Source organism: Eubalaena glacialis, chromosome 5 (genome assembly GCF_028564815.1).
Source record: "Eubalaena glacialis isolate mEubGla1 chromosome 5, mEubGla1.1.hap2.+ XY, whole genome shotgun sequence".
Lineage (NCBI taxonomy): Eukaryota > Metazoa > Chordata > Mammalia > Artiodactyla > Balaenidae > Eubalaena > Eubalaena glacialis.
In genome coordinates, this window is record NC_083720.1 from 123,796,612 (window position 1) to 123,817,785 (window position 21,174).

Sequence of the window (21,174 nt, forward strand, 5' to 3'; positions counted from 1 at the left end):
TGTGAAGGATGCCCAGAAATACACGGTTGAATGAAAGGTAACTGTTTCTTATACATAAAGAAAAAACACATCCTCGTGAAACTAAATATTTCATCTGCAGACTAAAGCTTAATTTGCCATTCATTGGAAGAAAGAGGAATAAAATTGCTCATACACACACCTAGAAAATAGTACCACTTTGTATTACTGTGAAGATTATTATAAAAAGTGGAAAACTGATACTTTTATCACAATTTATATGGGAAGCTTACCAGGCCATTTGATATAGGCAGAGTACAGATGCTTTTTCTGAGGGAGTTCTTTAGGCTGTATCTAAATTCAAAAGCTGTCATACAGTTGGGAGTGAGACTTCTGGAGTGGCAAAGTGAGTAGCTTCGAAAATCCTCTTTCCAGAAAGCAACATTACCATTGGATAGAATTTTCTAAAACAACCAGCTTACGACTAAGGACTTAATTTGCACACACACAAATTTAGAAGTAATTATTCGTGAAAAACTAGTGAATATTGGATAAGTCAGTTGGAGTGTGTGGTGTTTTTGCCAGGAGTTGCTCCCATCACCCCCAGCTCTGTCAGCACAGTTTCACTAGGGCGAAGCAGGCCATGAAAACCAACAGTCTCCTACCAGAGGGTGTTGACTTGATTTGCACCAGAGAAGAGAAAAAAGCATACTCCTGAAAACTTATTAGAAATAGTGGTGATTAGATAACAATTCCATTCACAATAGCATCAAAAGTAATAACTACATCAGAGTAAATTTAGCAAAGCTTTCTAACAGTTGTACACAGAACACATAAAATAAGCTTAGAGAAATTAATAAGATCCAGTAAATGGAAAGACAGTACATGTTCACAGATTAGAATGCTCAATATTGTTTAGATGGCAATTCTCCATGAATTGATCTATAGATTCAATGCAATCACCGTCTAAAGCTTGGCAGAAATTGGCAAGCTAAACCTAAAATTTATATGAAACTGCAAAGGATCCAGAATACCAAAAAACAATTCTATGAAAGAAGAACAAAGTTGGAGAATTTTACTTATTGATTTAAAAAGTTAATATAAAACTACAATAATCAAGGCTGTATAGTACTGGCATAAGTATATATATATATATATATATATATATGTATATATATCTACTTATATATAAGTAGATATATATATATACATACATATATATGTAGATCAATGGAACAAAATTTAAAGTCCAGATATAAACTATTATCTTTAAGATAATAGTTTAACTATTATCTTTAAGATATATATCTAAAAGATATATATACATCTTTTAGATATATATATATACACATACATATATATGTAGATCAATGGAACAAAATTTAAAGTCCAGATATAAATTATTATCTTTAAGTCCAATGGCTTTTCAACAAAGGTGCCAAAGCAATTCAATGGAAAATGGAGAGTCTCTTCAAAAAATGTTGCTTTGATAATAGATTATCTATGTGAAGAAAGAATTTAGAACATCAATTGAGATCATACACAAAAATTAACTCACAATGGATCATAGGTCTAAATATAAGAGCTAAAACTATGAAACTTCTAGGAGAAAATTTTTGTAAGTTAATTTAGGTAAAGAGCTCTTAGATATGACTCAAAAATCTAGATTCATAAAATAAATGATTTGATAAATAGGATTTAATAAAAATTATAAACTTTTAAGCATCAAAAATACCATTAAGTAATGAATAGACAAGCCACAGATTGGGAGAAAATATATGCAAATCATATATCTGATAAAAGACTTGTATTCAGAGTATAAAAAGAAATCTTACAACTCAATAATGAAAGAAAAAAATCTAATTTAAAAATGAGCAGAGAATTTGAATAGATATTTTGCCAAATAAGATATATGAATGGCTTATATGCACATGAAAACACACTCAAATAATTAGTCATTAGGAGACTGCAAATTAAAACCGGAATTAGACACCACTTCACTCACAGTAGAATCATCATAATCAAAAAGTCAGACAGTAACAAGTGTTGGCAAAGATATGGAAAATGTGGACTCCTCCTTCATTACTTGTGGTGCTGCCACTTTGGAAACAGTTGGGCAGTTGCCTAAAAAGTTAAACTTAAAATTGCTATATGACTCTTCAGTACATACCCAAGAGGAAACAAAACCATATGTCCACACAAAAACCATATGTCCACACAAAACTAGCAGCATTATTCAGAATAGCCAAAATCGTAAAGTAATGAGTGTTCATCAACTTGAATGCATAGACAAAATGTGGTATATCTATACAATAGAACACTATTCACCATGCTACTAATGCATGCTGCAACATATGTGACTTCAAAGTCACGCTAAATGAAAAAGCTAGACACAAAAGACTGCATATTGTATGATTTCACTTATATTAAATATGTAGAAAAGTAAAACCTGTAGAGACAGAAATAGATCAGTGGCTTCCTGGGGCTGGCCGTGGGGTTGGGGTTTGAATCAAACAGGCACGAGGGATTTTTTTAAGATGATGGAAATGTCCTGAAACTGGATTATGGTCATGATTGCGCAACTCTATAAATTTGCTAAAACTCTGAATTATACACTTAAAACGATGAGTCTATGTCAATTATATTTTAATAGAGATGACAAAATGTTATCATATAGAAAGTCCAGAAATAAACCTACACACTTATGGTCATTAAAACTACTACAAAGGAGGCAAGAATATAGAATGGAGAAAAGATAGTCTGTTTAATAAGTGGTGCTGGGAAAATTGGGCAGCTGCATGTAACAGAATGAAATTAGAACATTCATTGAGTTTACAAAAATAAACTCAAAATGGATTAAAGACCTAAATGTAAGACTGGATACTATAAAACTCCTAGAGGAAAACATAGGGCAGAACACTCTTGACATAAATTGCAATATTTTTTTTGGATCCGTCCCCTAGAGTAATGAAAACAAAAGCAAAAATAAACAAATGGGACCTAATTAAACTTAAAGGCTTTTGCAGAGCAAAGGAAACCATAAACAAAACAAAAAGACAACAAACAGAATGGGAGAAAATATTTGCAAATGATGCAACTGAGAAGGGATTAATTTCCAAAATATACAAACAGTTCGTACAGCTCAATATCAAAAAACAAAACAATCAAAAAATGGGCAGTAGACCTAAATAGACATTTCTCCAGAGAAGACATACAGATGGCCAACACGTACATGAAAAGATGCTCAGCACTGCTAACTATTAGAGAGATGTAGATCAAAACTGCAATGAGGTATCACCTCACAACCAGTCAGAATGGCCATCATCAAAAAGTCTACAAATAATAAATGCTAGAGAGGGTGTGGAGAAAAGGGAACCCTCCTACACTGTTGGCGGGAGTATAAATTGGTGCAGCCACTAGGGAGAACAGTATGGAGATTCCTTAAAAAACTAAAAGTAGAGTTATCATATGATCCAGCAAGCCCACTCCTGAGCATATCTCTGGAAAAAAATGAAACCTCTAATTCAAAAAGATACCTGCACCCCAATGTTCATAGCAGCACTATTTGCAACAACCAAGACATGGAAGCAACCTAAATGCCCATTGACAGATGAATGAATAAGGAAGATGTGGTACATATATACAATGGAATATTAGCCATAAAAAAGAATAAAATAATGCTATTTGCAGCAACATGGATGGACCTAGAAATGATCATACTAAGTGAAGTAAGTCAGACAAAGACAAATATCACATGATATCTCTTATGTGTGGAATCAAAAAAAAATGATACAAATGAACTTATTTACAAAACAGAAATAGACTCACAGACATAGAAAACAAACTTACGATTACCAAACGGGAAAGGGGTGGGGGGTAAATTGGGAGTATGGAATTAACAGATACACACTACTATATAAAAAATAAATAACATTGACCTACTGTATAGCACAGGGAACTATTCAGTATCTTGTAATAACCTATAATGGAAAAAATCTGAAAAAGAATAATCACTTTGCTGTACACCTGAAGCACAACATTGTATATCAGCTATACTTCAATTAAAAAAAAAAGTTATCATAAAGAATGTGTATAATGCTTTACCTTCAGAGAAATCTTTAAATGCAGGCTTGGCTCATTGAATCTTCTCATATTCCTGAAAATTTTGAAATAAACAAACATCAGCCTTCTGTTAGCCAGGCTATTGTAAAGGGCACTGAGAGCAATTTAAAAAAGAAAAATAACGTGTCCATCCTCTGAGGGTAGTGCTAACATCCCTGCTTGCTGGATTGATGGTATTTCCAGATTCTCTAGTTCAAAGCTGAGGTAAGAAACAAGTCTCCCTGTCAAGTATCCAGAGTACGTATCAGTATTATTATACTAGAGAAACTGAAAAGATTTTCACAGAGACTAATTGTCCTGTTCTTCGTTACCCTATACACATTTTACAACACCAGCACTCTATATAGTTCAGGAAACACATGGATTTTCCTAAATTCCAGGTGAAACTTGACATTTCTTTAATCAATTCACACTGGATCAGAAGGCATCAAGTTTCAGAATCTACAAGCAGCTGTTCTTATTGACCCTATTTTCTGAATCCTAATTTAAATTTTCAACACTAAACATTAGGGGTAATTTTTAATGGAAATTTCCAAAGAAAAAATGCTCTGGTGATATGTTAATGTTGCAAAATGAACAGGAAAGCCGAAAGGTTACATCTTAAATAATGAAACCATTACATTTCCATCAGGTCATCACAAACAGAGGTTCATCAATAATAACAATTAAGCCATGCTAAAAAATGTATAAATGATTTGGTTCATTAGTTTCACTATATTAAAAAATCCATCATTAAATTGCTTTTCTTATTCTTGAGACTGGGTTTTTAAATAATTAAATCGAGAAAACAAATATTGAAGCTCTTATGCACATGGCCCTTTTATACGAAGATGCACTAAATATTCTTCCTTTCCTAAAAAAAAAACTCAGAGTAATGGAGGTAAATGTAAATGACTCTTTATGCCAAGTAATTTAATAGTGAAGTGAATGAAATGATTATCAAATGAATTAATAAAAGAAAATAAGCAGATAGAAGCCAAAAACCTAAATCACTGCTATATTCCAACTGTTTTATTGTTTCTTTCCTATGAATCTAAAGTAACATAAAATTGAATGAAATAAAGCAATGCTGCTTCTCTTTGCCCTCCTCTTTCTCCAGTGAACATTATGTGGTGGAGGTGAAGCTTCCAGGGAGAATGTTTGAGTCCCTGCCTCTACAGATTAAAGAAGGACAATTGCTTCATGTGTATCCAGTACTTTTTAATGTTGGAATCAATGAACAGCAAACTCTTGCTGAGAGGTAAGCTTCAGATATAAGGTCGGTACTTGATTTTTTTGTTTAATTGTTATGGATATGCTGAATAATTCCACGTGTTCCTGCACATAGAAATTAGATTCATGGGTAACATTTTCCTTTTCATCAGTACAAAGTTATTTGATATGGCAAGCAGAATTATTCATATTTAAGGATTCCTGGCCCACATCAAATTTAAATATGGCAAAATAACAAGGAAAATATTGGTGTCAATACCAAAATATTCACATGGATTAACTTTCTTCATGTTTCCAATTACCTACATGTGTGTATCAACTTTTAGAATTTTTTGTGCTTATATGTACTTCAACATTGTAAACTCTGCTAATTGTGTCCAAATTTTCTGGACCTAATAAAACACGCTATTTTTTCCTTTTGTTTTATTTACTAAAATAATTTTTTTAATTTATTTAAAAAACTTTTTTTAATTTTAAAAATTTATTTATTTAAATAATTTTTAAAATTTATTTACTAAAATAATTGTTATTGGAGGATGAAAACACATCTTTTCATAATAATTTGCTCAGTTAAATGACAGATGATTGTATGTGATCGCATAAGCAACTGTCAAAAATGCTTTGAGCAGACAAAGGAATTACTTTTGCATCTTACATGATTCCCATGTAGAGATTATTGAAAACATGGATAAGAGTTAAGATTCAGAGAACACATTTTTAAAAGATTCTCTAAAACTTCTCAGAGAAAGAAGTTAGTGTCTTGCTGTAAAGCCTAGCTGGAAAAGTTCCCCCAAAGCAAAACTTTTGAAGAGTATTTTAAAATGTTTCCTTGTCAATAATTCACTCTCTAAATGTTTCCTTCCCCCATAGGTAGCTGGCATATTCTTTGCCATGACTTGATAAGTATGTTTTAATCCTTTATTAATGTTTTTTACTAAACTAAAACTACCACTACATTTATAGCCGTCTTGAATTTCAATGATGGTGAAGGTGCCTGTTTTTAGCTACTATTTTCAACGATTTCTCCGTCTCTCCCTTTCATCCAAAAGATTTTCTGGACAACATAGATTTTCATAATTCTCACTTGCCAGTTACAAAATTCCATGCCAGCTTTGTATTGCATGTTTAATCTCAAACTGTGTGGAAGCTATTAGTCTCTTGTGTTATAGTATGCTTAAATCAGAATATAATTTTTTTCACTATTGTACAAAACGTTGATTCTTCAATAATTAAGCACTTTTGCAAATAATTATGTAAGATCAGATTATATTCCAGTCGTCTTTATATGTGTTGTCTCACAGCAAGTTCACAGGTTGAGGAGAATGATATTTATGAACATAAATTATACAATTTGGGAGGTAAATGATATTTATGAACAGTTGGAGGGGAAAACAGCACTCTAAATTAATTGTCTCTTGTTTGGTACACTAGAGTACAGAGTGTTTGGAGTTTAAATTACTAAGTTAAGACCTGTGAGTGCAGTCTTGAGCGAGATGTGAGACTCTCCATTTACAGACTTTTCAAGAAATAGTTAGCATTGTATTTTCAAGCCCTCTAGATTAGGTTAATTTACATGTCATTGTTACTATTTTAGATGTTAGTCACTTTATTTTTTTTAAATGCCCCTTCCCTTCTCTCTCATCTGTCTTGCCTATAAAAATGTGTTTTTTCATACCTGGATGCTGTTTAAGACACATAGGATTTGAAAAGGAGACACAACTGCAAAATAGAGAGAAACACAAAGGGAAGAAGGAAGGCTGGCCCTCAGATATCAACCAACTACTACTTTGAGCAAATCACTTTGTCTCTGTTCTCTGAGCTTTATTTTTCTGATTCTGAATTTTGAGCTTTTTCCATCAACATTCACATGTTAGGTATGCTATGTAATCCAGGTATAATATGTTACTATATATGTACCCATAGCCAAAACGTATATAATGTATATCCATTTTTAAATAAATAAGTACTAATTAGTCTGCTTGGGCTACCATAACAAACTACCACAGGTTGTGTGGCTTAAACAACAGATATTTATTTCTCACAGTTTTAGAGACTGAGAAGTCCAAGGTTCTGGCCAATTTGGTTTCTGGTGAGAATTGTCTTCAGCTTTCTTGCTGTGTGCTCACATGACCTCTTCTTTGTGTGTGTAGAGAGAGAGAACCAGCTCTTTGATGTCTCTTTTCACAAGGACACTAATCCTACTGGTTCAGGGCCCCACCCTCATAATCTTACTGACTTCTTCAGAGGTTCCATCTTCAAACACAGCCACACTGGGGGTTAGGGCTTCAACATATGATCTTTGGGGGGACACAAACATTTAGTCTGTAACACTAGTATTACTCCAGCAAGGATAACATTTTTTAAATACCAGTTGTTTATAATGTCTGAAAAAGGTGGAAGAGTGTATTTCAGAGTTCAGGCTAACTCTCCTGCAGATTTTCCTGGGTTCATATTCCTGTCCTCCAAGTTTAACTCAATAAATTTATTGAACATTGAGTCTGCACCAGGCATTACTCTGCCAAGCTGTGGGACACAGGGAACAGGCAGTGTAACAAGAAGAACTGACATGATCCCCATCCTGAAAGGACCTACCATCCAGTAAGGAAGACAGTTCAACAAATGATACACTACAGTTCGACTCATACAATAAGCAAAGATGTAGAAGGGACAGGATTCATGGAGGAAAGAAAGTGATTCACAGATGGGAGAACATTTCATCAGGAAGGTTTCATAGTATACATGCACCTTCCACAGGGCTTTGAAGGACAAATAGGAATTAATCAAGCTGATAAGGAAGGTAAGGCTTCCTAGTCAGAGGAGGAATAGCACGTGAAAAGTCCCAAAGGCATCAAAATCCTGCTGGTAAAGTAGAAGGGTGTAATTCCATTCCCACAAACAAAGGGTTTTGGAGACCTTTGTGGAGACGTTAGATGCTAAACTAAAGAGACTGGACTTTGTTCTTACACGGAGAGGAGATGCAGTGAAGTTTAGTGAGCGGATATGATGAAACAGGTGGTAGACTAACTTCTCCAACATTTCATTCATTGCCCATGCAGCATCTGGCACATGGCTGGTGTTAAATAAATATTTGTTGAATGAATGAATGATCTGACCATGATGTAAGGGATAGATTGGAAGGGAATGAGCCTGGAGGCATAGCGCTTCTCATATTTGGGAGGCTTTATATCCAGTTGAGACGGAATATAACTAAATACCTAAAATGACAGTGGTAAAGAAAAAGAAGGAAGGGATACCAGAGATGTGAATATATCAGTGAATAGTGGATGGAGTGTGGAAAACCGAGGAAATCCAAAAGGGTGCCTAGATTTTGAACCTGAATTAATGGCAGAATATTAGAAACACGCCTATTTCTAAACAAAAGGAGGAGGTGGTTTCAGTTTTTGATTAGGTTGCATTTGAAGTGGTGTGGGTTAATTCACTTTGAACTTATCCATTGACATCTAGAAATACAGATTTGAATTGAGATATTTGGATGAGGATACATATTGGAAGCCATTTGGATGAGGATACATATTGGAAGCCATTTGCATGGCATCCTTTTATAGAGAGACAGGGGGTTTTAAGTTTAAACCTGGGAAAGGCTTAAAGAAAACACAAGGTCAGTGATATACAGGTAGAAAGTTTTGCCTGAAGAAGGTGGCAGAAGAGCACCAGTACAGAGGCTGGCATCCTTCATGGTGTGGGCAGAAAGAAAGGTCCACAGAAGTGAACCAGTCCCTGGGAGATTGGAGTACTCTACATGTGCCTACAGCAGTTGACAGTGTGTTTAAGACTGTATGCAGCCCAATGTTCAGTCCTGGTCTTCTGGACCTCTCCTCAAGCTGTCATTGGTGAAGAGGAATATAGGAGGGATAAAAAGAGAGAAGGAAGAGTTTTTAGGTCTTTAGAGATATAGCCCTGCAGAGGTAGGGAGACTAACATTAATTGAGTATCAATTACGCAGAGGCACGGAGTTGGTGTTTTAGATTTCATATTTCATTCAGGTTCACATTTGATGACTGTGAGAATATTTTGGTGGGTCAATAGGGATTGGTGGAGTCAGGGCCAGTGGAGACTGGAATATAGTTGAAATCACCTTTGCACAATGTTGCTTAGAAAACAGAGACTCCTTCCTTAGAAAACTATTGCCACCTATTTAAAAAAGAAAGATTAAAAAAAGTAACTTTCGGGTGCTATTTTATAACCCATAACTATCCTCTTTTTTTCTATGTTTAGGTTTGGAGATGTCTCTTTGCAAGAAAGTATTAATCAGGAAAATTTTGAACTTCTAAAAGAATATTACACGGTATTTATGGAAAAGATGCCTCCTGATTGTAAGTATGCAAGTTACAAAGAAAAGCAACAATAATAATTTCTTGATTATAATTCTTTGGGAGAGGTCAGACATAGAGGTCAATGGAAGAATAAAACACGGTGTGGGAATGTGAGAGTGATTTTGAGATTGTCTGCGCCAAGAAGACTGATTGCCAAGGTGGCCTGGCCAACACCTGCCTCGCTGCCCTGATTGCACTCAAGTGTGTCCTGCTGTTCATGCTAGGATGTTAATTTCAGTGCCACTAGAAAATGCCAAAAGTCAAAAATAAGGAACTTATAATTAGAAATCTCAGTTGAGTCCAACAGAAATTTTGTAGAATTCTTAACCATGTAAAAGACTTTAATAAAGATTTAGTTTTCTGATTTATAAGCTACATCAGATATATCTCTCACATATATATATATGTGTGTGTGTATATATTTATACATTTTATATTTATGCATATATATATATGTCAGAATATAAATTTTACAGGTAATAAAAAGTGATATAAATTAAGGAACAAATTATTGAATATACTTATTGCAATATTTATGTGAAAATGTTGGGGCATAAGCCTATAGAACTGTGTTTTACATTTTGTTTTTTGGTTTTTTTTGTGCCATTCTTCAGTTCTGCCATCCTTTTTCCCACAAAATTAAGCACATATTTGAGCAGTGCAAAATTAGAGAATAAAGAATGTATTTGGAGCTCATCCATAAGTACTATAAAGAAATAAGTTGAGATACTTAGATACTCACAATAAGAAACTAGGTTTTAATAAAGTAGGAAATATCTTAATATTTGTTACCAAAAGCTGTAATAAAACTCTGCCTGTCATCTATTCACTAGCAATTTGTTCACTGATCTGTATTCTGATACTTAGTTTGAAATATCTTAGGTAGCAGAGTACTTAGGACTTTTTATAACACAGTTATCTTGCTTCAAAATATTACAGTGGCATAAGCACACGTCCGTGTTTTTATAGTTAGAAAATTTTACTGCCGCTTTTATATTTTATTTCAAATGAAATATTTTTAAAACCAAAATGAAATTAAGTACAGAGAGATTCTTTGGCAGCCAGCATACTTATGAATTTTAAATTTGTTAATTACTCGGAAGGTTAATAATATAAACAAAACTATTTTGCATTAGTAATTTTGGGAAAAGTTTATTATAACGTGGACGTTTGTGGATAATTTTTTTTCATTATTTTTTTCAACATCTTTATTGGAGTATAATTGCTTTACAATGGTGTGTAAGTTTCTGCTTTATAACAAAGTGAATCAGCTATACATATACATATATCCCCATATCTCTTCCCTCTTACGTCTCCCTCCCTCCCACCCTCCCTATCCCACCCCTCTAGGTGATCACAAAACACGGAGCTGATCTCCCTGTGCTTTGTGGCTGCTTCCCACTAGCTATCTATTTTACATTCGGTAATGTATATATGTCCATGCCACTCTCTCACTTCGTCCCAGCTTACCCTTCCCCCTCCCTGTGTCCTCAGGTCCATTCTCTACGTCTGCATCTTTATTCCTATCCTGCCCCTAGGTTCTTCATAACCAGTTTTTTGGTTTTTTTTTTAGATTCCATATATATGTGTTAGCATATGGTATTTGTTTTTCTCTTTCTGACTTACTTCACTCTGTATGACAGATTGTAGGTCCATCCACCTCACTGCAAATAACTCAATTTCATTTCTTTATATGGCTGAGTAATATTCCATTGTGTATATGTACCATATCTTCTTTATCCATTCATCTGTCAATGGACACTTAGGTTGCTTCCATGTCCTGGCTATTGTAAATAGAGCTGCAGTGAACATTGGGGTACATGACTCTTTTTGAAATATGGTTTTCTAAGGGTATATGCCCAGTAGTGGGATTGCTGGGTCATATGGTGGTTCTATATTTAGTTTTTTAAGGAACCTCCATACTGTTCTCCATAGTGGCTGTATCAATTTACATTCCCACCAACAGTGCAAGAGGGTTCCCTTTACTCCACACCCTCACCAATATTTATTGTTTGTAGATATTTAATGATGGCCATTCTGACCGGTGTGAGGTGATACCTCATTGTAGTTTTGATTTGCATTTCTCTAATGATTGGTGATGTTGAGCATCCTTTCTTGTGTTTGTTGGCAATGTATATATCTTCTTTGGAGAAGTGTCTTTTTAGGTCTTCTGCCCATTTATGGATTGGGTTGTTTTTTTGATATTGAGCTACATGAGCTGTTTGTAAATTTTGGAGGTTAATCCTTTGTCAGTTGCTTCATTTGCAAATGTTTTCTCCCGTTCTGAGGGTCATCTTTTTGTCTTGTTTATGCTTTCCTTTGCTGTGCAAAAGGTTTTAAGTTTCATTAGGTCCCATTTATTTATTTTTGTTTTTATTTCCATTTCTCTAGGAGGTGGCTCAAAAAGGATCTTGGTGTGATTTATGTCATAGAGTATTCTGCCTATGTTTTCCTCTAAGAGTTTGATAGTGTCTGGCCTTACATTTAGGTCTTTAATCCATTTTGAGTTTATTTTTGTGGATGGTGTTGGGGAGTATTCTAATTTCATTCTTTTACATGTAGCTGTCCAGTTTTCCCAGGACCACTTATTGAAGAGGCTGTCTTTTCTCCACTGTATATTCTTGCCTCCTTTATCAAAAATAAGGTGACCATATGTGTGTGGGTTTATCTCTGGGCTTTCTATCCTGTTCCGTTGATCTGTATTTCTGTTTTTGTGCCCGTACCATACTGTCTTGATTACTGTAGCTTTGTAGTATAGTCTGAAGTCAGGGAGCCTGATTCCTCCAGCTCCTTTTTTCTTTCTCAAGATTGCTTTGGCTATTCGGGGTCTTTTGTGTTTGCATACAAATTGTGAAATTTTTTGTTCTAGTTCTGTGAAAAATGCCATTGGTAGTTTGATAGAGATTGCATTGAATCTGTAGATTGCTTTGGGTAGTATAGTCATTTTCACAATGTTGATCCTTCCAACCCAAGAACATGGTATATCTCTCCATCTTTTTGTATCATCTTTGATTTCTTTCATCAGTGTCTTATAGTTTTCTGCATACAGGTCTTTTGTGTCCTTAGGTAGGTTTATTCCTAGCTATTTTATTCTTTTTGTTGCAGTGGTAAATGGGAGTGTTTCCTTAATTTCTCTTTCAGATTTTTCAACATTAGTGTATAGGAATGAAAGAGATTTCTGTGCATTAATTTTGTATCCTACTATTTTACCAAATTCATTGATTAGTTCTAGTAGTTTTCTGGTAGCATCTTTAGGATTCTCTATGTATAGTATCATGTCATCTGCAAACAGTAACAGTTTTACTGCTTCTTTTCTGATTTGGATTCCTGTTATTTCTTTTTCTTCTCTGATTGCTGTGGCTAAAACTTCCAAAACTATGTTGAATAATAGTGGTGAGAGTGGGCAACCTTGTCTTGTTCCTGATCTTAGTGGAAATGCTTTCAGTTTTTCACCATTGAGAACAATGTTGGCTGTGGGTTTGTCATATATGGCCTTTATTATGTTGAGGTAAGTTCCCTCTATGCCTACTTTCTGGAGAGTTTTTATCATAAATGGGTGTTGAATTTTGTCAAAAGCTTTTTCTGAATCTATTGAGATTATCATACTGTTTTTTTCCTTCAATTTGTTAATATGGTGTATCACATTGATTGATTTGCGTATATTGAAGAATCCTTGCATCTCTGGGATAAACCCCACTTGATCATGGTGTATGATCCTTTTAATGTGCTATTGTATTCTGTTTGCTAGTATTTTGTTGAGGATTTCTGCATCTATATTCATCAGTGATATTGGTCTGTAGTTTTCTTTTTTTGTGACATCTTTGTCTGGTTTTGGTATCAGGGTGATGGTGGCCTCGTAGAATGAGTTTGGGAGTGTTCCTCCCTCTGCTATTTTTTGGAACAGTTTGAGAAGAATAGGTGTTAGCTCTTCTCTAAATGTTTGATAGAATTCGCCTCTGAAACCATCTGGTCCTGGGCTTTTGTTTGTTGGAAGATTTTTAATCACAGTCTCAATTTGAGTGCTTGTGATTGGTCTGTTCATATTTTCTATTTCTTCCTGATTCAGTCTCGGAAGGTTGTGCTTTTCTAAGAATGTGTCCATTTCTTTCAGGTTTTCCATTTCATTGGCATATAGCTGCCTGTAGTAGTCTCTCATGATCCTTTGTATTTCTGCAGTGTCAGTTGTTACTTCTCCTGTTTCATTTATAATTCTACTGATTTGAGTCTTCTCCCTTTCTTTCTTGATGAGTCTGGCTAATGGTTTTTCAATTTTGCTTATCTTATCAAAGAACCAGCTTTTAGTTTTATTGATCTTTGCTATTGTTTCCTTCATTTCTTTTTCATTTATTCCTGATCTGATCTTTCTGATTTCTTTCCTTCTGCTCAACTTTGGGGTTTTTTTGTTCTTCTTTCTCTAATTGCTTTAGGTGTAAGGTTAGGTTGTTTATTTGAGATGTTTCTTGTTTCTTGAGGTAGGATTGTATTGCTATAAAATTCCCTCTTAGAACTGCTTTTGCTGCATCCCATTGGTTTTGGGTCATCGTGTTTTCATTGTCATTTGTTTCTAGTTATTTTTTTATTTCCTCTTTGATTTCTTCAGTGATCTCTTGGTTATTAAGTAGTGTATTGTTTAGCCTCCATGTATTTTTATTTTTTACAAATTTTTTCCTGTAATTGATATCTGGTCTCATAGCGTTGTGGTTGGAAAAGATACTTGATATGATTTCAATTTTCTTAAATTTACCAAGGCTTGATTTGTGACCCAAGATATGATCTATCCTGGAGAATGTTCTATGAGCAATTGAGAAGAAAGTGTATTCTGTTGTTTTTGGATGGAACGTCCTATAAATATGAATTAAGTCCATCTTGTTTAATGTGTCATTTAAAGCTTGTGTTTCCTTATTTATTTTCATTTTGGATGATCTTTCCATTGGTGAAAGTGGGGTGTTAAAGTCCCCTACTATGATTGTGTTACTGTCAATTTCCCCTTTTATGGCTGTTAGCATTTGCGTTACGTATTGAGGTGTTCCTATGTTAGGTGCATAAAGATTTACAATTGTTATATCTTCTTCTTGGATTGATCCCTTGATCATTATGTAGTGTCCTTCTTTGTTTCTTGTAATAGTCTTTATTTTTAGGTCGATTTTGTCTGATATGAGAATTGCTACTCCAGCTTTCTTTTGATTTCCATTTGTATGGAATATCTTTTTCCATTGCCTCACTTTCAGTCTGTATGTGTCCCTAGGTCTGAAGTGGGTCTCTTGTAGACAGTATATATACGGGTTTTGTTTTTGTATCCATTCAGCCAGTCTATGTCTTTTTTGTATCCATTCAGCCAGTCTATGTCTTTTGGTTGGAGCATTTAATCCATTTACATTTAGGATAATTATCAATATGTATGTTCCTATTACCATTTTCTTAATTGTTTTGGGATTGTTATTGTAGGTCTTTTCCTTCTCTTTTGTTTCCTGCCTAGAGAAGTTTCTTTAGCATTTGTTGTAAAGCTGGTTTCGTGGTGCTGAATTCTCTTAACTTTTGCTTGTCTGTAAAGATTTTAATTTCTCTGTTGAATCTGAATGAGGTCCTTGCTGGGCAGAATAATCTTGGTTGTAGAGTTTTCCCTTTCATCACTTTAAATATGTCCTGCCACTCCCTTCTGGCTTGCAGAATTTCTGCTGAAAGATCAGCTGTTAACCTTATGGGGATTCCCTTGTATGTTAGTTGTTGTTTTTCCCTTGCTGCTTTTAATCTTTTTTCTTTGCATTTAATTTTTGATAGTTTGATTAATATGTGTCTTGGCGTGTTTCTCCTTGGATTTATCCTGTATGGGACTCTCTGCGCTTCCTGGACTTGATTGACTGTTTCCTTTCCCATATTAAGGAAGTTTTCAACTATAATCTCTTCAAATATTTTCTCAGTCCCTTTCTTTTTCTCTTCTTCTTCTGGGACCCCTATAATTTGAATGTTGGTGCATTTAATGTTGTCCCAGAGGTCTCTGAGACTGTCCTCAATTCTTTTCATTCTTTTTTCTTTATCCTGCTCTGCAGTAGTTATTTCCACTATTTTATCTTCCAGGTCACTTATCTGTTCTTCTGCCTCAGTTATTCTGCTATTGATTCCTTCTAGAGAATTTTTAATTTCATTTATTGTGTTGTTCATCATTGTTTGTTTGCTGTTCAGTTCTTCTAGGTCCTTGTCAAACGATTCTTGTATTTTCTCCATTCTATTTCCAAGATTTTGGATCATCTTTACTATCATTACTCTGAATTCTTTTTCAGGTAGACTGCCTATTTCCTCTTCATTTGTTTGGTCTGGTGGGTTTTTACTTTGCTCCTTCATCTGCTGTGTGTTTCTCTGTCTTCTCATTTTGCTTAACTTTCTGTGTTTGGGGTCTCCTTTTCACAGACTGCAGGTTCGTAGTTCTAGTTACTTTTGGTGTCTGCCCCCAGTGGGTAAGGTTGGTTCAGTGTGTTGTGTAGGCTTCCTGGTGGAGGGGACAGTGCCTGTGTTCTGGTGGATGAGTCTGATTCTTTTCTTTCTGGTGGGCAGGATCGCATCCGGTGGTGTGTTTTGGGGTGTCTGTGACCTTATTATGATTTTAGGCAGCCTCTCTGCTAATGGGTGGGGTTGTGTTCCTGTCTTGCTAGTTGTTTGGCATAGGGTGTCCAGCACTGTAGCTTGCTGGTCATTGAGTGGAGCTGGGTCTTAGTGTTGAGATCGAGATCTCTGGGAGAGCTTTCACCATTTAAATTACATGGAGTCAGGAGGTCTTGGTGGACCAATGTCCTGAACTCGGCTCTCCCACCTCAGAGGCACAGGCCTTACACCTGGCCAGAGCACCAAGACCCTGTAGAAAACAGAAATTTTTTCTTTAATCTTTCTATTGGTCTTCCTTTTAGGAAACAGGCAGTTCAATGTCATTATGTGAAGGACTCACTCTGGCTTCACCTAATAGGGTTCAAAGAGTACAGGTGATTTGAATCTGGTTCTTGTGTTCATCTTCTTTTCTTCACCCAGGCTTCCCACCATCCTTTTCCTGGGAATTCCCTGGTGGTCCAGTGGTTAGGACTCCGAGCTTTCACTACCAAGGGCACGGCTTCGATCCCTGGTCGGGGAACTATGATCCCACAAGCCACAGCAAAAAAAAATAAAATAAAATAACACCTGTTCCTGAAGACAAAGTGTCACTCCACGCTTCTGGGAAAGGCTCTCCCAGTGACTTGTTGGTGGATAATTTTCTTACAGTTACTTGTAATTTGGAAGTAATTCCCATAGTTTTTATAAACAACTTGATTTCTCTTTATATGGGTCCTTTCAAAGTGAGGTCCCTGGACCAGCAGCATCCGTGTCACCTGGAAATCTGTTAGCAATGCACATTCTCAGGGCCCTCTGCAGGTCTATTGAACTTGCCCTGTAATCTGTTTTAGTAAGCCTTCCAGGTGATTTCTGATCCATACTAATTTTTTTTTAAGATTATTATTATTTTTTAAAATTTATTTATTTATTTATTTTTGGCTGTGTTGGGTCTTCATTTCTGTGCGAGGACTTTCTCTAGTTGCGGCAAGTGGGGGCCACTCTTCATCGCGGTGCGCGGACCTCTCACTATCGCGGCCTCTCCTGCTGCGGAGCACAGGTTCCAGACGCGCAGGCTCAGCAATTGTGGCTCATGGGCCCAGTCGCTCCGCGGCATGTGGGATCCTCCCAGACCAGGGCTCGAACCCGTGTCCCCTGCATTGGCAGGCAGATTCTCAACCACTGCGCCACCAGGGAAGCCCCATACTAATTTTTGAGAACCAATGCTGTGTCATCCTTACTCAAAACATACATTATATTAAAAAGTAGTTTGTTGGCAAAGTCTATGAAAGATTTCAATACTACACATAAACAATTATACAGCTAAAAAGAAATATGTATAAGTAATTGTTGAAGTATTTCTGGTATATGAAATACAAAGTAATCCCTACATTCAAGTCATTGAAACTCTTCATGGGAGTGTAAGTTTTAAAAATTGGAAGAACATGAGACCTCATATAAAGTATTGCTAATTAAATATAGCTGTTTTAGAAATATATAAATATATCTCATCCTTGAAAACAGGATGTACTTTTGCATCAAATCAATTTTATTTCATTAGTTGAAATAAGTTGTCTTAACAGACTGAATTCTTCCTGATATTTTGTTTCCTGTTATGTCAACATATCTTTGAGACAACACTCTCATAGATTTGGCACAGAATGAAGGTATGATGTGACTGTGGTTATTTTCCATAACAAAAGTCCAAACCGTATCTATGAAATTATACCAACATATGTAGGGTTTTTCCTCATGCAGAAATATTGTAACCTAAAGCATCACTGGGTTGCACTCCATTCAAGGAAGTACCTAAAACCTTTATTAAGAGCGGGAATAAGGGTTAGGCTATTTGTTAAGGAGGGAAAAACTACTATGTGGGATCATACTTATAATCCATAGAATCTACTATTTTTCTTTCACAGTGAAATCAAGGGATAATTTGTAGCAGCGTTCAAAGGCTAAGTTAACCCTCTAAATATATTACTTTCACTTATTCATCCATTTTGGATGTCCTGTGCATTAATTTACTCACCCAGTTTTTTTATGATTTATGAGCTAGTCAAATTCTACATGTTTTAAATAAAAAATTTTCCTTTCTTCCCAAAAGATTTTTTTAAAACTTAGGGATGTCCCCTACTTTTGCAATACCAGGATGTAATGAATAAATCATTTTAGCCTATATATTCATAAATAGTTATCATCTTTCTGTTTATTCTTCTTATACATAGCTTTTATGGTCTAAAACATTTGTTCTTCCCCAAATATTCTCTAATTCTGTTAAATATGTAGTAGATTCAATTGATAGTCTCAATTCAGCAGTCTACACACATGGACTCCTTTTATCTTAGTACCTCTGTCGGCTTTACTGGGCACTCACTCCTTAGGAGTTAGTAATGGGGAGGGGAGTAAAATTAAAGTTGCCAAACAACAGTACCTCATTTCCTTTCAGTGTGTTCAACATAGTCTGGTGATTTGTAGACTAATGTATTTGAAAATTTCAAGTTCATTTGGAAGAAATATTCAGTCAAATTCAAGTATTACTATCCTCCAACCCCATATTCCTTGTATCTGCAGAAAGGTCATTAGTGGAAGGCTTGGTAGGTTGGGATGGCCTCTCTCTCTCTCTCCCTCTCTTGGAGGATTCATGGGATCTAGAGCTGAGAAGTACCTGTTACAGAGGAGGAACCCAAGAATGGATGATCCCTTTCCTGTAAATCTTTGCTGAAACTTCTTCTGAAGCAAGAAATATATAATGTCTGAAATTGGTATCAAACAGAGCTATTGATGACTGGGAGGTCTGTTTGCTCTGAGTACTGTGTGTTGTGGATTTCTCCCTTCACATTTTCTTGGCTTAGTGATGCAGCTTTCAGACAGTAGTTCTCTCTGCCTTGACTGTAAGGCACAGTAAATCATCAGGAGCTACTTCCCCTCAGGCCCTGCCAGTGATATTCACTGGCCCCTTTGATCAACCAGCGAAACTCCCGTGGGGCAGGTATGAGTGTTTCTCTCTCTTCTGGCTCTGATCTTCCAGATGGGTTTGATGATCTCAGAAACCTTTCAAGGCCCCTTTCGTACCCACCTAAAGCATTAAGACACTTCAATGTTGGGTTAGCAAAATAAGATCAAATAAAGTACTGCTGTAAATCACTAGTGCAAACTGCTCTACGGTTTAGAGTCACCATCACATCTCATACATAATTCGGGGCTCCTGACTTTGGTGGATGAAATGCTTCTTTCTTTCCCCTTTAATTGACCAAGTGTCAATTTATAATCTCCAATCTCTCATTTCTCTTTGTGATAATAATGCCCTTCTCTTGTCCTTTTTCCAAAACAAAGGAGAAGGATATTTTCATATGGTTCTATTGGAATGCTACCGTTTATTGGCTCCTATGTGAGTACTATAAGGGTGGGCTGTCTAGCATGTGAGCTACGAAGGAAAATCAGGCAGACTTTTGTGAGCTGTTATCAACTATCTCCACAATATTTGATATCTCTGTCTTACATATAATATTTCATCAACTGTAGCATAACAATCGCACACAAAATATTTTTTAGAAAAAATCTTAGGCTTGTGATGAGGGTAAGTAAAATGTTGTTGTCATATTTCATCCTGCATTTTTTTTTTTTTTTGGCCTTTGTTGCTGGAAGTCTCCCATTCAATTTAGCAGACATTGGTAGAGATCGTATTATGTGTAAAACTCTGTGCCCATCGCTATGGATGATGAAAGATGAATAAGATACAGTCTCTGTTTCTAATAGCTTACACTTTAATGACTCAGTGTGATCAAGGAATAATCTACCTTAACTCTAAATCTCTTTCCAGAATACTAGTTGCTATTCCGTAGTATTGATCCTTTCTGTGAATAATTTGGTTTTGTTTCTGTTGCTTTTGTTGTTCAAAAAAGTGTTAGTTTCTCCTTGATCATTTTTGACATTCATTGTGTGGTGATGCATTGCCACAGATTTCACTTCTGCACTGGGAAAAAGAAAAGTTTCTATGCATTCTTTCCATTCTTAGAAATAAGAGAATAGGATAAGAAGCTAATATTTTATGGATAATTAATTTTAGAGGAATTGTTTAAATAATTTTCCATGTATTCCACATAGGAAATGAGAAAAAATACATCATAGGGGGAGATTATCCATAGGTATAGGGAAAGGAGGACTAAGGAACCCACAAAAAAATGGAGAAATGATTAGAGACTGAGGATCATCGAACATCACTATAGCTAAGTAAGAAGAATATCAACCAGGAGAAGGTGAGCAAGAATAACAAATGTGTTGATGAAGAAAGAAGCATGAGAATTAAAGAGAAGCTGTTGGATTTGGTGTTTAAGAGTATTTGATGACATTCGATGGAGTAGTTTTAACAAAAGCATGGGATGAAACCACATCAAAGGCATTCAAGGAGAGAACTCGTGTTGTACAAGTAGAGAAACAGAGTGAAAGCCACCCCTTAAGAAAGTTAAAGTGAATACAAACAGAGAAATGAAAAAGTAGGCTAAAAGCAAGTATCAGGTAAGAAGGTTTTTTCCCTTTGTTTTTCTTTGGTTTAGTTTCCAAAGAGAGAGCGAAATTATAAAGACAGATTGAAATTGCCAGACGGTGGCTAGGGGCTAAGCACATGCCCTTGACCCTGCCTAGAGGTTCTGGAGAGGAGTACAATGATGAGGCCCCTGGAACTAGCCACAAAGCCTGCGAGAGACCCCGAGAGAGAGCAGAGGACAGACCTCCCATATGATGCAGAGCCAGAACCTTAGCTGAAAGGGAAAGGGTAGTATTCTGGCTTTTAGAAAAAGAAATCTGCCCTGCCTGGCTGAAGCCCTTTAACACCTGAAGAATTCCAACCAAAGATCACAGTTAATTCTTTAAGATTGATGTTCTGAGCATAAAAAGTTTGAAAAGAGTCCAAAGAGTAGTTCTGGCTTGGTCTTCATACCCCTTCTGGTCCGCCAATGTCGTCAGGTCTCCCATG

At 35.8% G+C, this 21,174-nt stretch overlaps 1 protein-coding gene across 9 annotated transcripts in view; it reads left to right on the forward strand.

The window, feature by feature from the left end:
- INPP4B (inositol polyphosphate-4-phosphatase type II B) overlaps positions 1-21,174 on the forward strand; it is a 752,704-nt gene that overhangs the window by 662,550 nt on the left and 68,980 nt on the right. For all 9 annotated transcript variants that reach the window (XM_061192573.1, XM_061192572.1, XM_061192579.1 and 6 more), the window contains 2 exons: positions 5,180-5,320; positions 9,529-9,626. In XM_061192573.1, coding sequence (XP_061048556.1) covers positions 5,180-5,320; positions 9,529-9,626 — 239 coding nt within the window. The remainder of the gene's footprint in view (positions 1-5,179; positions 5,321-9,528; positions 9,627-21,174) is intronic.